The sequence below is a fragment of the Dunckerocampus dactyliophorus genome, chromosome 6 (genome assembly GCF_027744805.1).
Source record: "Dunckerocampus dactyliophorus isolate RoL2022-P2 chromosome 6, RoL_Ddac_1.1, whole genome shotgun sequence".
Taxonomy (NCBI): Eukaryota; Metazoa; Chordata; class Actinopteri; order Syngnathiformes; family Syngnathidae; genus Dunckerocampus; species Dunckerocampus dactyliophorus.
The window spans coordinates 14,682,647-14,697,627 of NC_072824.1; the positions used below are offsets into that span (position 1 = coordinate 14,682,647).

The 14,981-nt window shown below is 39.9% G+C and overlaps 1 protein-coding gene across 1 annotated transcript in view; it reads right to left on the reverse strand.

Moving 5' to 3' along the window:
• LOC129182523 (E3 ubiquitin-protein ligase SMURF2-like) overlaps positions 1 to 14,981 on the reverse strand; it is a 66,355-nt gene that overhangs the window by 37,096 nt on the left and 14,278 nt on the right. The window contains exons 2-3 of the mRNA XM_054778766.1: positions 6,270 to 6,308; positions 2,465 to 2,573 (exon numbers count right to left, since the gene is read on the reverse strand). Of these exons, the coding sequence (XP_054634741.1) occupies positions 2,465 to 2,573; positions 6,270 to 6,308 (148 nt within the window). The remainder of the gene's footprint in view (positions 1 to 2,464; positions 2,574 to 6,269; positions 6,309 to 14,981) is intronic.

A 14,981-nucleotide genomic window follows, 5' to 3' on the forward strand; every position in this document is an offset into this window, starting at 1 on the left:
GTTAATTCTTCCAGAATCCAGTGCCAAACCGCTGTGTCTCATATGCTTTGAAACTGTAGCGCTGGTGAAAAGCAGGAATGTGAAGCACCATTATGAGACAAAATACAGATTATTCGAGGAAGTGTTGACCGAAGTCTGATGTGAGAGTGTGAAAAATAACATCACTTATAGCCCAGTATGAAAAATCTACGAGAGTCATAACACATTCATTTACAGCACAGTGAGTGTTCATTAAGGATTGTATGGATATAGGGACAAAATCCTTGACTGACGTGAGAGTTGTGAAGGAGTGCTCCTGCTGCAGAGCCCTTACTCAAAGGTAAATAAAAAGAGGAACTGTGTGACAAAAATCAAGCAAATTCCAATGTCAACTACAACAACAAAATCCGATACTTTTAACAGAGGATGTACAGTTGCAGCTTTTATTTTAAAAGTGACACTTATTCAGGTATTATTTGCTGTTATTTTATGTATTGTATTGTTTGTACAGTCAAACCTTTTATTATTTGTAAGATTTGATCCTGTTTTCTTTTAAACGCAATGTTGGTGCCTATTTAATTGTATTGTATTGAAACAATAGGGAGATGTGCAGGGTTTCGTTACGTTTGATATTCATATGAGCTAGTCTGCTTGATGAAATTTAAGTCACAATGAGGTCTGGACCTTTGATGTGAAAAAATTTGCATAAACGGACCTTACTCAATTTTAAATGAAGACCCCTGCTCTTAAGTATATCTTCTCTAGCAACGGAAGATTCAAGAGTCAAGAGTTTTATTGTCATATGCACAGTAAAACAGGTAGTTACACTATGCAATGAAATTCTTATTCTGTTCATTCTCCCAAGAAAAGAAAGAAAACACAAAAAAAAAAGAATAAGAACATAAGAAACAGAAATACCAATAAATTAAGCAACAACAACAGAAGGGACAATAATACAGATAAATAATACAAACAAACAAACAAACAAACAAACAAATAAATAAAGTGCTATGAGTGTGTGCGTGTGTTGCGTGCGGCGTGTGAGTGCTTCGTTGAGAAGCCTGATGGCCTGTGGGTAAAAGCTGTTAGCCAGCCTTGTGGTCCTGGACTTCAAACTCCGGTAGTGTCTGCCTGACGGTAGGAGTGTGAATAATCAGCATTGTGGATGTGTGCTGTCCTTGATGAGGTTGTGTGTTCTGCGTAGGACTCTAGTTTTATAAATGTCTTGCAGTGGGGGGAGGGCTACCCCAACAATGTTCTGTGAGGTCTTCATCACCCGCTGGAGTGCCTTCCGATCACGTGTTGTTACCGTACCGTACCGTACGTATAAGGGGCTTCCCGGATAAATGTACAGGTTTATTCTCAGTAGTTAATACATTTGTTACGTTAAAACAGAATTACAATCCTTTTGGCCTGCGACCAGGATGCAGCAGCAGTAGTTGGCAGCCTGCTCTGTTCCACACCGTGACCTCATGGCACTTTTTTCCACTATTTTCGGAGAAATTAATGAGAATTGATTCTCTCCTCCAGTTGACTTAATTAACTGTAGTGATGATGGAGTTCCTGGCAAAGACCATCATAATTAGCGGGTCAACTACACTTCACTGCTGTATAAACGACAGGGCACCATGACAACGGAGAGGTGTTGCATGGTAACCACAAGAGTCCGTCTCCTGCAAGAAGGAAGTCCTGTGGCTTTAATGAACATCCCTCCCATAGCATATTGTTTCTGATGAATAATAAGGCCTACTTGTATCCATGTCGTATGTCATATTGGAATAAATACAGCCTTCATGAAGCTGGAGGCTTGATATGGAGGTGTGGCAAACTGAAAATTTGCCAAGCCCCACACTCTCATCTGCTTTCTGTGGCATGTTAGCCATTTCCTGAAGCAGATGATGAGGCCAGGGGTTGCTGGCGGGGAGTACAGTCCACTGAGAGGGAGAGAATTCAGAATGGGGAAGAAACTTGTGTGTGTGTATGTGTGTGTTGTGTGTGTGCGTGTGTGTGTGTGTGTGTGGGGGGGGGGGGGGGGGGGGTGTATTTCCTCATACAACTCCATATCTGTCTCTTTTTTTCCCTGCTAATAAGCAGTGTGCATCATGCACTGATGAGATATTTAGAAGTGTTAGAAAAATCTGTGCTTTCTTTTTAAACAAAATACGGCTGCAAAAAAAGTTTGTAAGTGCCAGAACTTTGATAGAGGCGAGAAACACTACACTGCTGAGTCCTTTTTTTGAACATTTTATATCTGTTTCAGGGGGGTATGTTTTTTTTAGCTATTGTATTAAACTCAGCGGATGAACAGCCTATTTCAGTTTAATGGTTGTTTGCAATAAATTGCTTACTCAATTTTTTTTGTCTTACTCCCATTTCTTCTTTTCACATTTTGAGGATCCAACAGTGCAAAATGTAAAGTCTTGCAATTTTTCTGGTCTTAAAATTTTGATCATGAGTATATATAGTCCATTGCAGGTGTACTCACAGATCATAATGTTGATTCCACTTGGGGTCTAATGTATTTCTCACAGTATCTGTAGAGTGGCACTGTCCAGAACCGTCCACCACAACTTTGGCAAAAGGATCAGGTAACCCTGTTGAGCCCAAACAAAGAGTAAGAGTCATGTACAGATGTTTGTGTAAGCAACTGTTCAAAGCAACAATATTCTACTCATCTATCCGACAGAAAAAACTGGACATCTGTTCTCCTATTTTGACAGTCTAACAGATATAGGCAGGTTAAACTAAGTGAATTGAAAGCTAAAATACCAACTCTTAATCTTGATCCAATTAAGCAAATGACAACATGGCGAGTGAATACTGCCAACAAGTCCCGTGGAAGGCCATGTGTTACAAATGTGTACGACGACAATTACAAAATCTTGTCTTTCCACCATATGATATTTGAGTAGATCAGGGATCAGGGATCTGTGTCAATGATACAAGACTTCAAGAAATGTGTCATTTCTGAGGCTTCACAGTATACAACCCCTCTAAAGCAACGATACTACGCAGGACTAACCTGTTCTATTTCTTTCTGTGGACTGTTCTCTCACAGATGGTGTGTTTGTGCTCATTTAGGGGCCACATTTAACCCACTAAAATAATATAACACTAAGATTAAACCTGTCTAGCGGTTAAATAACATGCAACTGTTCCCTTTTACAGCTTCTGGCCAAATCACAACTAGCACATAAGGAATAGTAGGGCTGGGCAATATGGACCAAAACTCATATCCCAATAGGTTGAATATCGATATACAAGATACTGTATATCCCGATATTTTTTGTTTAGACAAAGTCAAAGCCAAATATGGGTGCAAAGTTGTTTTATTAAAATGTTTAAAATACCAAAAGCACAAAAGAACAAAATATGAAATAAAGTGTCCCGTTAAAGCGGAAATTTTTAAATGTCAACAGCATCTCAAAATACTTTACTTGGAACAGTATTTTTCTAGATAAACATTTTTAAAAGGCATAAGCATATCCTTATTCCTTTAACGATTTTGTGCCAGGAACACCAACCTATCCACTGCATCAGGCTTAGCAACTGTCTGTCTGACTTCCTTGTACCTGTACATCTGAGGTTGAGCTTGTCATGTTAAATAATTGTGACCGTGAAGATCACTGGACATCGCAAGTCCATTGTTTTCAGCAGGTTTTCTCCCCCCAGCGTATGGGACCATATCTTTAGCGATGTGATAAGACTTCGCTTTAGTAATAGCACACCACTTAACACTTTTCCTTTCATGAGGAACCCAACAGGAAAAAGAAGCAAATGTTGTGGCAGGAGTTTTGCGACGTTTCAGCCCGCACTTGCTCGCACACTCATACTGGAGTTTGTGCAAAGTTTTAAGGTGGTGGCAGGAAATTTTTCAAAGTACCTCCAAATTACTGAGCCACTACTTTTTTCTTTTCTGACCCGTTCCTCCACTACAGATGTCGCTTCCTTTGTTTGTTGATGACTGTGCAAGGCTTCAGCTCCGCCCCTTCTCTCTCCTCCTTCATGAACCAAGGGAGGAGCCCGGCTCAGTGGCGCGCTCACATACACAGTGCAGAGTGATGAGTGAGACCTTCGTCAAGAGTGACAGCACAAATGCAGTCTATATCAATAGGAACGATATGCTTGTTTTTGATATCGTGCTTAAACGACATATCAGTCTATTAATATCAATATATTGCCCAGTTCTAAGGAAAAGCTAGATTTGTAACTAGTAACTAACAAAGCTAAATATTACCACAAATGCTCCTATTGACAACTTTTTCAATTAACTGCAGAGTTTCTTATCATTGCCAAGTGTCTGGTCGACAAAAGCAAATAACTGCAGGGATCTTGAATTATTGTCTGGTCAAAAAATATTAGTATATCAACTGCGGCTGTAGGCAACCTCCTTAACTCCACAAGATGGCAGCAGCTGCATTTGAGGTATCGTAAGAGGTCAGCATCCAGCATCTTCAGCTACCTCTGCATAGGCTTTAAAATGCCCTACTGTTAGTGTGAAACACATGTGTGTGACACTTGCCCTACTCTACTGAACTCATCAACAGTATTGATGCTGGCTGAGCAGTTTGCTCCTTACCGCTATCACAACATTGGTTCTGCTGCTGGTGTATATATGGGTCATTCTCCTGAAAAAGCCAGACCATCATAAATTGTAATAGAGTGCACAATATATTTTTTTTTCCTATTACTGTTTACGTGTACGTAACAAAACTAAAGAAACGGCGAGGCACTTGTTAATCACACTGAAAATTTGACCAGCACATGTAAATATGTCAAAATAGTTCTTTTTCAAAACCTTTGACTTAAAACTCATTTATGTACTTACACAAAGTATAAACTGAAACAGAACTAATGATACTTGTTATATACAGTATGTATGCGTACATGCAGTGGTGTGAAAAAGTGTTTGCCCCCTTCCTGATTTCTTATTTTTTGCATGTTTGTTACATTTAAATTTTTCATATCATCAAAAAATGTAATATTAGTCAATGACAACACAACTTAACACAAAATGCAGTTTTTAAATTAAACTTCTTATTATTAAGGAAGAAAAAAAATCCAAACCTACTTGACCCTGTGTGAAAAAGTGATTGTCTCTTCGTTCCCCCTCCCAGAAAGAAAGTAATTGAGATCAATCAGTCTTGAAAAGGTTACAAAGCCATTTCTAAAGCTTTGGGACTCCAGTGAACCACAGCAAGAGCCATTATCTACAAATGGCGATAACATGGAACAGTGGTGAACCTTCCCAGGAGTGGCCAGCCAACTAAAATTACTCCAAGAGCGCAGCGATGACTCATCCAAGAGGTCAGACCCCAAAACACCCCAAGACCCCAAAACAACATCCAAAGAACTGCAGCCCTCACTTGCCTTAGTGTTCATGACTCCACCATAAGAAAGCAGAGTTCCAAGACAAAAACACTGCTGAACAAAAAGAAAATTAAGGCTCATCTCAATTTTGCCAGAAAACATCTTGATGACCCTCAAGACCTTTGGGAAAATGCTATGTGGTCTGACGAGACAAAAGTTGAACTATTTGGAAGGTGTGCATCCCACTACATCTGGCAAAAAAGTATTCAGAAAAAGAACATCACAACAACAGTAAGATATGGTGGCGGTCGTGTGATGGTCTGGGGCTGTTTTGCTGCTTCAGGACCTGGAAGACTTGCTGTGATAAATGGAACCATGAATTATGCTGTCTACCAATGATCCAAAACACACCATCTCTCAGTGGCTGAAGAAAAACAAAATGAAGACTTTGGAGTGGCCTAGTGAAAGTGCTGACCTGAATCCTATTGTGATGCTGTGGCATGACCTTAAAAAGGCAGTTCATGCTCAAAAACCCTCCAATATGGTTGAATTACAAATATTCTGCAAAGATGAGTGGGCCAAAATTCCTCTACAGCATTGTAAGAGACTCATTGCAAGTTATTGCAAACACTTGATTGCAGTTGTTGCTGCTAAAGGTGGCCCTACCATATTCGGTTTGGGGGGAATCGCTTTTCCACACAGGGCCGTGTAGGTTTGGATTTCTTTTCTCCCTTAATAATAAAAAGTTTAATTCAGTTGTATTGTCATTGACTAATATTTACATTTGATGATCTGAAACATTTAGGTGTGACAAAGGTGAAAAAAAAAAAGACATCAGGAAGGGGGCAAACACTTTTTCACACCACTGTATGTATATGTTAAACGTATCCTCAAGTATGTCCCCCAGGCACTACTGACAAGAACATACACAAGGGGCATGGGACAAGAATAGTAACACATAAAAAAGGCTTTATACTTACGGAAGAAGTCTTTCTTTGCCAGGTTCTTTGCACACAGAACTACAAGAAAAGAGCAAATAAGAAAACATTTATTCAAAGGAACAGTATACCTGCATATAAGTACAACAAATCATTGTATGCACAGATTTACAGTTGCTTTAAGATAGGTAAGACGCTTAAAAGGGGGAAATTATACAAAACTACTCCTAATTAAATGGTAGGGCAAACGATGTAATTATATGCCGAGTTGGCTAGTTTCAGTTCAAGGCTAAATGGAATCCAGGAATTATGTACAGCCGATTCAGGCCACCAACGTTACAGCACTGCTACTTTGTGCCACAGTACAGTATCACACAACTCTCACGTGTATTAGGTAGGAAATTACACTGTTGATTCTGCTTAGTCAAATATGTGGAGGACCATGAGCACTCTAGGCCAACACACAATATAACAGTATCTTGGACAATGCACTGACTTTCAGGAGAGGTAATGTCAAGGGATGTCCCAATCCACATTTTTTTGGGTTCCGATCCAATTCAATTTTTTTATAGTCCTGCCAAACCGATGCTGTACCAATCCTTTTTTTAAAATATACTAACTAGCGTTTGTTACAAACATGAATTTGTGGAACTGAATGTGGTTATGAAAATAGCAAACCGAAGTATTGCTGAATTTAGGTTATTTATGTTTTTATTACACGGCATGACCAACAATATTGTTTGTAAGCAAACCCCCTAGCTTCCATTCACGCTCCTTAACAGAGGAGTTTCCAAGGTTTTCCGCCGTGGTTTCGACATGTTAAGTAGTGTTTGTGATGAGATTCTGCCACGATTGGACACGTCTGCATGGTAGTGTTGCGTTTTCTTCTTCCTGCGGGTGGCAAGAGTCGAGTGGCAACCATCTTTGAGGCACATTACCGCACCTGCCATGTTGGAGTATGGCCCACAGTTAAGAAAGAAAGAAAGAAAGAGGTATTTTGATTGGTAAATTTAGCTTCAAAACCCTAGCAGATGGCTCTAGCAACAAGACCAATTTAATCTGTATCTACCGTCGCTGTGATTGGAATTGTCATGGACTACGTCGTTGTCGAGAGAAGCGAGAAGGAACTGAAGTAAACAAACAAAGAAAGGAACTGAAGTATTGCCGGTATTTTTTTATTGTCATTTCGACAGTGGTACGTTGGCATACGAGTTTCCCAACTAACGAGTGTTTGTTTTTGTTTTTGTTTTTTTTTAGATGCGAGCCATCTCTCAGCTTATTTTTTGCTTGGAACTGCGAGCTAAAATTTGGGTACGAGCTGCTAGTTAACGGCAGGCCAGCTATGCGGGGGGCTTCTGTCAATGTGACCATGACTGAAGCGCTAACAGCACTAGCATTAGCAGAGCACTAGCTAGTCATCAACACATCAATAAAAATGTACTTTACATACATTATAGCGACTTAATTTTTTTTATTTTTTATGTATTGTGTAAAACTATGACAGGAACAACATCAAATTAAAAGCACAAAATGAATACAGACCCACTATCGACCTGTACGAGCCTGGTCTTGTTTTTCAGAGAGGTTGTGTACCACAAATATGCACATTATCACTTAATAAGGTCACCAAATCCCACCTTCCTACATTGTATCAGCATTTGGGAGCAAATATGATGAGAAACACACTGTAGTCCATATGTGTGAATTTCTCTTGGAGATGAATAAAGTATCTATTTATCTGTGCACCGTGTGACATCGGGGGAAGGTGCGTTCAAGGAGCGTCGAACAAAGTGGTACAAATCGCCACTCGCATTAAACATTCAACTGGGGGATTTCTAACTGTATATTATTCTTGAATAAAATAATGGCCCATATTTCCAAAATTGATATCCCTTTTGATAAAATTTTATGCAGTTATCATTGTAGTTGCGTATCGAATCGTTTACCACAAAGAGATTTACATCCCTACTCAATATAGATAAAAACCTTTTTTCATCTACAATTAAAAGCAATGAGTTATGAGTTACCTATGGACAAAATACGCTGAATCCTGATAAAATATTTTAATCAACTCGACAGCCCAAATTACTGCTTGCTTTAATTTGACAATTTAAAGAGAACAACAACAGCATTACGGTGGAAACATATAAAGGTTTACAAACACATGTAGGATGGATGAGAGGCACACATCATGTGTTAAAAAAAAATCTAAGTTGGGAAGGAAACCTATCATTACATTGCTCTAATGTGACCTTGACAATGACCGTAATGACACAGCCAAAAAAAACAAAAAAAACCCAAGACAGAATCACACTGGAACGGATGTGGGACACATGTGAACACGTCTCGTCACAAATCAAATTACACCGGCTGGGCCGGGCCGGGCCGGGCAAACGCTAACCATCAGCTTGTCAGGAGAATTACACTGCCAAAGCCAACAGTATGGGTGCACGCCAAGTCAAGAGGCCGCCAGGACTGCTTCCTGTGGGACAAGCAGACACCATGTTGTTGGCAGACAGGGGCCTTGAGTCTTGGCGTGACATTTATAGAACGACAAAAAGGACAACTTATGTTTAAATGGGTCCACATCATGGTTTTAAGTTGCATCGTTTGTAACTTTCAGAGCAAATTCCTTCCTTAACCGGCAGTGACTGACTTTCCACCATCTATTAGGTACCCATATGTGATATCAACTAATCAGAAACACTGATGCGTCGGGCACTTGCAGCTAACTTGATCTGGCTATTGAATGTAGTTGGAGAGTCTAAACCGAAAATTAGCCACATATTGTACAAAGGGGGGAGTAAGAGCAAAAACTAAATAGTTGGTTTATGTGTGTGTGCAGAGACATTTGGTACGCTACACTACTAGGCTAATGAGGATTACGAGATTAAGCTGCACACTGCCCCAACGTTTCAGCCACAATCACCACAGAGCGAAAGCTGCTTCTATTGTCATCCAACACAACCTCAAAATGTGCTGCTGAAACACTTTGCCTTCAGTATCTCACGACAGAGTACATCCCTACATTTCAACTAGCATTTTTTAGTACAGCATACCTTTCTCAAGGTGCAACACTATAGAAATTAAACTTGTATATGATTTAGAGTAGCCAGTGTACAGTTTGTATAGCAGTACAGATTCATGGTCCATCACTTGGTAGAATGTTTTTGTATTTAGCTGAACCTTAAAAGCCAGCCAACAGGTTAGAGAACAGACCCTGACTGTTATGAGCGAGGTAAAGCCATTAAGCCATGGGTCTGAATTATAGATGAATTGATGGATTTTTCATACCTAAAACCAGGAAGCTTCCACCTCAGAAGGCATTTTGTGTTGTTAAAAAGTGAGTGGCAAAAGGCAGAAGTAGCAAAAAGGAAGCAAGGCTCGACTTCATCACTACAAGCAAAATACGAACATCATGAAATGTGTAACCATTTTTTAAATATCTTCTTATATTAATAAAACCTCAGACAACTTCTTTCATGTACACTTACCTAATCTGTATGAATGTACTGAATGTACAGTGCAAGTCTGAAATGGACTGATGCACTATGCAGGATCTTGTGTTTTCAGCCTGAATGAATGCCCGTAAGACTTTGACTTTGATATGTACAGCAACAACTTTTATAAGACAGTTGTACCTTGCCAAATTGTGGTTTGAATTTTGCGGCTTCACTCCTACTGTTTTTCAAAAATATATTAATAAAACAAGCTGGTTTGTGGTGGAATATGGCCCTTTACTAGTTTAAAAAAAATCTGCATATTTAAGCAAATTGTACATTTTTTTGCCTTCAAGCATAAAAATGGCTAAATTAACTCCCTCTCTATATTGCAGTTTCAACTTTGCTCCCTCACTCACAGTTTTTCAAAAAATAATGAATTAATAAATGGTTGCTGTTTCGTGGTTGAATATGGTCTATCCATCCATCCATCCATCCATTTTCTATACCGCTTCATCCTCATTAGGGTCGTGGGGGCATGCTGGAGCCTATCCCAGCTGACTTCGGGCGACAGGCGGGGTACACCCTGGACTGGTCGGAATATGGTCTATTAGTTCAAAAAAAAAAGCATATTTAAACAAATTGTATGTATTCTTGGCCCAAATTATTTTTTTTCCAAGCATAAAAATAGCTAAATGAACAAAAAATACAAATATAAGCCAATCAAAAGATGTGATATGAAGTCTAATACAGTATCTGACTTGTGCGCGCCTATAAGAAGCAAGGTCTGGGAACTTATGTGTGTGACGTCAGCTAGCAAGAGTTGCAGGTTAGCAGTGTAGAGAGTGGCCGACAGCAGCTCCTGTGTGAATGTTCACTGCGTGTATTCTCTGCTTGTTAATAATGCGATTGAAGTACATTGTGAGTCTCCCCTTAACCACAAACAGCAGCAGTAGAGTAGTATTCTACACTGGTCTCAAGGTGTCAGTAATGTTACATTGATGAGACAACAACCATCAGGAAGTACGCTGTCAATGCTAACATGTTAGTCTATCTTATCTTATTTATATCTATAATAAACGAGAGATTACTGCAGGTGTTGAGCAGTGCTGAATTGCTGTCATGTGAGCATTCTTCTGGCAGTCACTCAGATGCTATCATGGAAAAAGATTAATGACCAAAAAGCCTCCGGGTGGATGCAACCACATCCTGGTCCATGAAACATCAGTCAAGGAAACAATATCTTTACGAAAGTCAAATCAGCGAGGCTTCTCGTGCCTTTCCATACCTGTTCCAAGGCTGACAATTTATTATTTCTTTTTTTAAGTTTCGATGGCAAGTCTAGTCCACTTAAACCACAGAAGCCAGATGTGGGACACCTGTTTGGGACACCTGTTTCGCCGCCGCCCCTCACCATTCCGTTTTAGCAGTAGAACTGGAGGTTAAAATGTGAAAACTAATGAATTTTGAAATACAGTTAAAATGACTGCTGATACATAAGATAGATAGATACAGTAGATGCACATGTAGCAGTCTGCCAGTGACTCGTTGATTTGCAGTTGAGCGTTTGTGATGTTTGTCAGTTGATTGTTTATACTTCTCTGCTTCCTTTTCCTCGCCCTCTTTGCTAGGATTTTGCAGAGGGAAAAAGTGCATTCATGCATTCTTAAAGGGATTGCTGCTAAGAAGCGAAAATTAAAAATGAGTTTTTTAAAATCCGATTCATCGATTAATCAGAAAAATAATCGCCTGATTAATCGATTATTAAAATAATCGTTAGTTGCAGCCCGAGTCGGGACAACCCCTGCTGTATTACACTAGGTCCCCAATACACTAGGTCCCCAACTTACGAACATCCGACTTGCGAACATTCGCAGATACGAACACAAGCCGAGTGGTCTATATTTTCATGTATTTTGTCTTATAACACCATATTTATACTGCTACATGCTTGACCAGTAGAGGACACTGTGACACTGCTAATGGGATCAACAGGAGGTTGCTCGAGGACGAGGAGAGAGAAAGGCTAACAGTTGTATGATACAACCCGGACAGAGCGTGTGATTAAAGTTTATGAAGAGTTAATAAGCCTGCTTAATTCTACACCACCCATAGAACACTACCTCTTTTAGAAGAGTGTACCGATGACGACGATTTGTCCCTTTTTTCCAATATCTCCTTCTCCTCCACCACTACTACCAACGACGTATGCTCGACCACTCCTCTTCAAAGGTAAATAACAATAATCATTACCTATTATTATATTAAACAAGGATAATTAATGAAAAAAAACAATAATAAAAATGATATTACTACTACCAACAAACTCATATTACGCATATACTGTATACTGTATGGTATACTGTAGTGGTTAGCATGCTGGCCAATACAGGAACAGCCTGGACATCGGGAAGACCTGGGTTCAATTCTCCCTTGGGCATTTCTGTGTGGACTTTGGATGCTGCGTGGGTTTCCTCCCACATTCCAAAAATATGCAGGTGAGGTTAATTGGCGACTCTAAATTGTCCATAGGTATGAATGTGAGTGTTAACGGTTGTCTATATGTGCCCTGCAATTGGCTGGCCACCAGTCCAGGGTGTACCGCCTGTCGCCCGAAGTCAGCTGGGATCCAGCTCCAGCATGCCCCCGCAACCCTAATGATATAGAAAGATGGATAGGATATATACTGTATGTATACACGTACATGTAGTACCTATATATAAGATCACACCAGATTAAAATGTGACAAGATTTCTCATTCAGGAAAAAAAAAAACTGTGTCACAATAATAAATAAATTAATCACACTATAAATGAAAATGAACTCTGACACTTCATAGAACAACAGTGAATAGAGTGAGACCGCTTGTCAATCATACAGTCAATTTTTCTCTGTGAGTTAGTCAGGGCAACTAGCATACACACAGCAAAAGAGGTGAGGCGCAATGCCAGGTAACATAATAGAAATTGGGAGGGAAAAAGATGCTCGCAAAATCAAAGGCCACATGCATTGATGCTATATCAACACCAATCATACATACATGTAGTTTTTATTTTGTAGTCTGTAATGTTGGAAAAGCATGAATCATACATAATTTTATGATTTATTTTGTAGTGTGGAATGCTAGAAAAGGCTTGAGCAAGTGATATTGCTCAGAGAACAATAGTCCGCAAAAGTAGGTATGAGGAAAAACTCTTCCATTTGCTTATTTATGCATTTTGGGTATAGAATTAACCACAGTGTAGTGGCAAGGTTCGAGGTGCTCAATTAAACGTTTAAACCAGACGTTAGTCACCCCTGACCAGGGCTCGCTCTTTTTTGTTATACTGTAGCTAATAACTTTTTGCCGTCCCATGGGAGTTTCCCGTGTGGTGCTGCTTCATATGGGCGATGAGTCTGTCGTATTATACTAGCCCAGTTCTTTGCCGCCACGGGAAACTTGCACATGACAAGTTTTGTATTCAGCTGCAACATCTATTTACTGCCACATGGCTGACTTACTCCTGTTCCTTGCTACTTTGTTAGCACACAAGCAAACACTGTTGTTGCGGTCACATGGGCTCTATCCGATCAATGCTGTATAGACATGCTGGGGCGGAGTTTGCAATCTGCTGCTTGTATCGGAGTGCCAACATCAGAGATGTGAGATGCAGGCCGATATAATCTGATATTGTTTTTTTTTTTTTTTTTTTGCTATTTGCCCGATATCTGATTGGGACATTCCGGAAAAAAAATACACATTGAGAAGCAGAGCCACAGTCAACACGCACTGAGACATTTGGTCGGCAAAGTAAATACAAATGAAACAGTGCAAAATGAGAGAGAGAGAGAAAGACAGAGAGAGAGATGGCAAATTAAAGGAAATATTGCATTATTATGATATATTATTATGTATTATCATAACAGTGGCTTATTTGGTCTCAAAAAAGGTTGGCAATAATATTGTTTAGAGCAGGGGTCACCAACGTGGTGCCTGCGGGCACCAGGTAGCCCCCCACGGCCACACGAGGTGCCCGCAAACCTGCTTTTCATTCGGGTGTTCAGTTAATAATGAAAGAACAGTAGAAAGAAATGCATTCTGAAATACAAAATGTGAGTTGTGGATGCCAGCATTTTGTTAATGTTCTGGTAAAACAAGCATATTCGCTTTGTTTGGGTTTAAAATAAGCTCTGAAAATAAATGTTACAAAAATGAGCAGCTCTTGGCCATTTTCATTTTGTAAAAGTAGCTCTCACAAGAAAAACGTTGGTGACCCCTGGTTTAGAGTAACCTTTTGGGACAATAAACATTTCAAAAACACACCTGCATTGCTTTGTGTCTTGATTAAATAAAAATCTTTGTTTGTCCAGTTATATTTTTTCATTTTTTTTATTCTTAAAATTAATGTTAACATCTCGCCCCTCTCTTTCTCGTGGACCCAATTGTGTGTGTCGTCTTCTCTCTTGAGTTGGGTGTCTCATGACACCCCTAATGCTGAGCAACTTATAGGGCCTTAAATGTCTCATTGAATATAATACTTATTAACCATTGTACTGTATACCAAATCATCCCTTGGCTCTAATGCATTGGAAAACGTGCACGGTGCCTCTGACAACAAAGGGCGGCCATTAGTGCAACGGGAGGGACTATTGCGTCTCCGTCTCTCTGAATACAAAAGGTTTGACTGAAGGTTAGACTTTGCTCTGGTCACAATGTGAATTCGTAAACAGAAAAAAACAAGGGGCAGTGTCACCTGATTTCTCAAGGGAGTCAGCATTTGCCCTAGCTGCTCTGAGTCAGTCTATTCACACAAAAAAGGGGGGTAAAACAGTAAAACTTGGATTAAAAGCTTTTAAAGCCCACAGGGTGCTCCATAAGGAAGTTACAGATTGATAGATCAGGTAATTGATGTAGATCGTGGTTTTCCACATATGATGGCAGAGCAATGCTAAATGAACAACGAATGGGAGGGGGAAACTGGTGGTGTGTTCAGTGAAGATGATTTCCGGAATTTCCAGAACGGAATTGCGAAATCGGCCAATAAAAATTGTATCTCGCAGTGACATAAGTGAATGAAACGTGAGAAGAAGGAAAGTTCGTGTGAGGAAGTATTTCCTCGATGGACGGCTCAATTGTGGCAGAATCTCATCGCAAACGCCAACCCGCCCCATTCCAAACTAAACATATCAAAATGGCTCAGAAAAAACTTGGAAACTCTTCTTTTACGGAGTGTGAAAGGGCGCAAGCGGGATTAGCTTAGTTTAGCAGAGCATGCTCGTGCGGCTGTGGGTGTGCGACTCAGGCTGGATGAGTGTTTACACCGTGTTGCGTTTT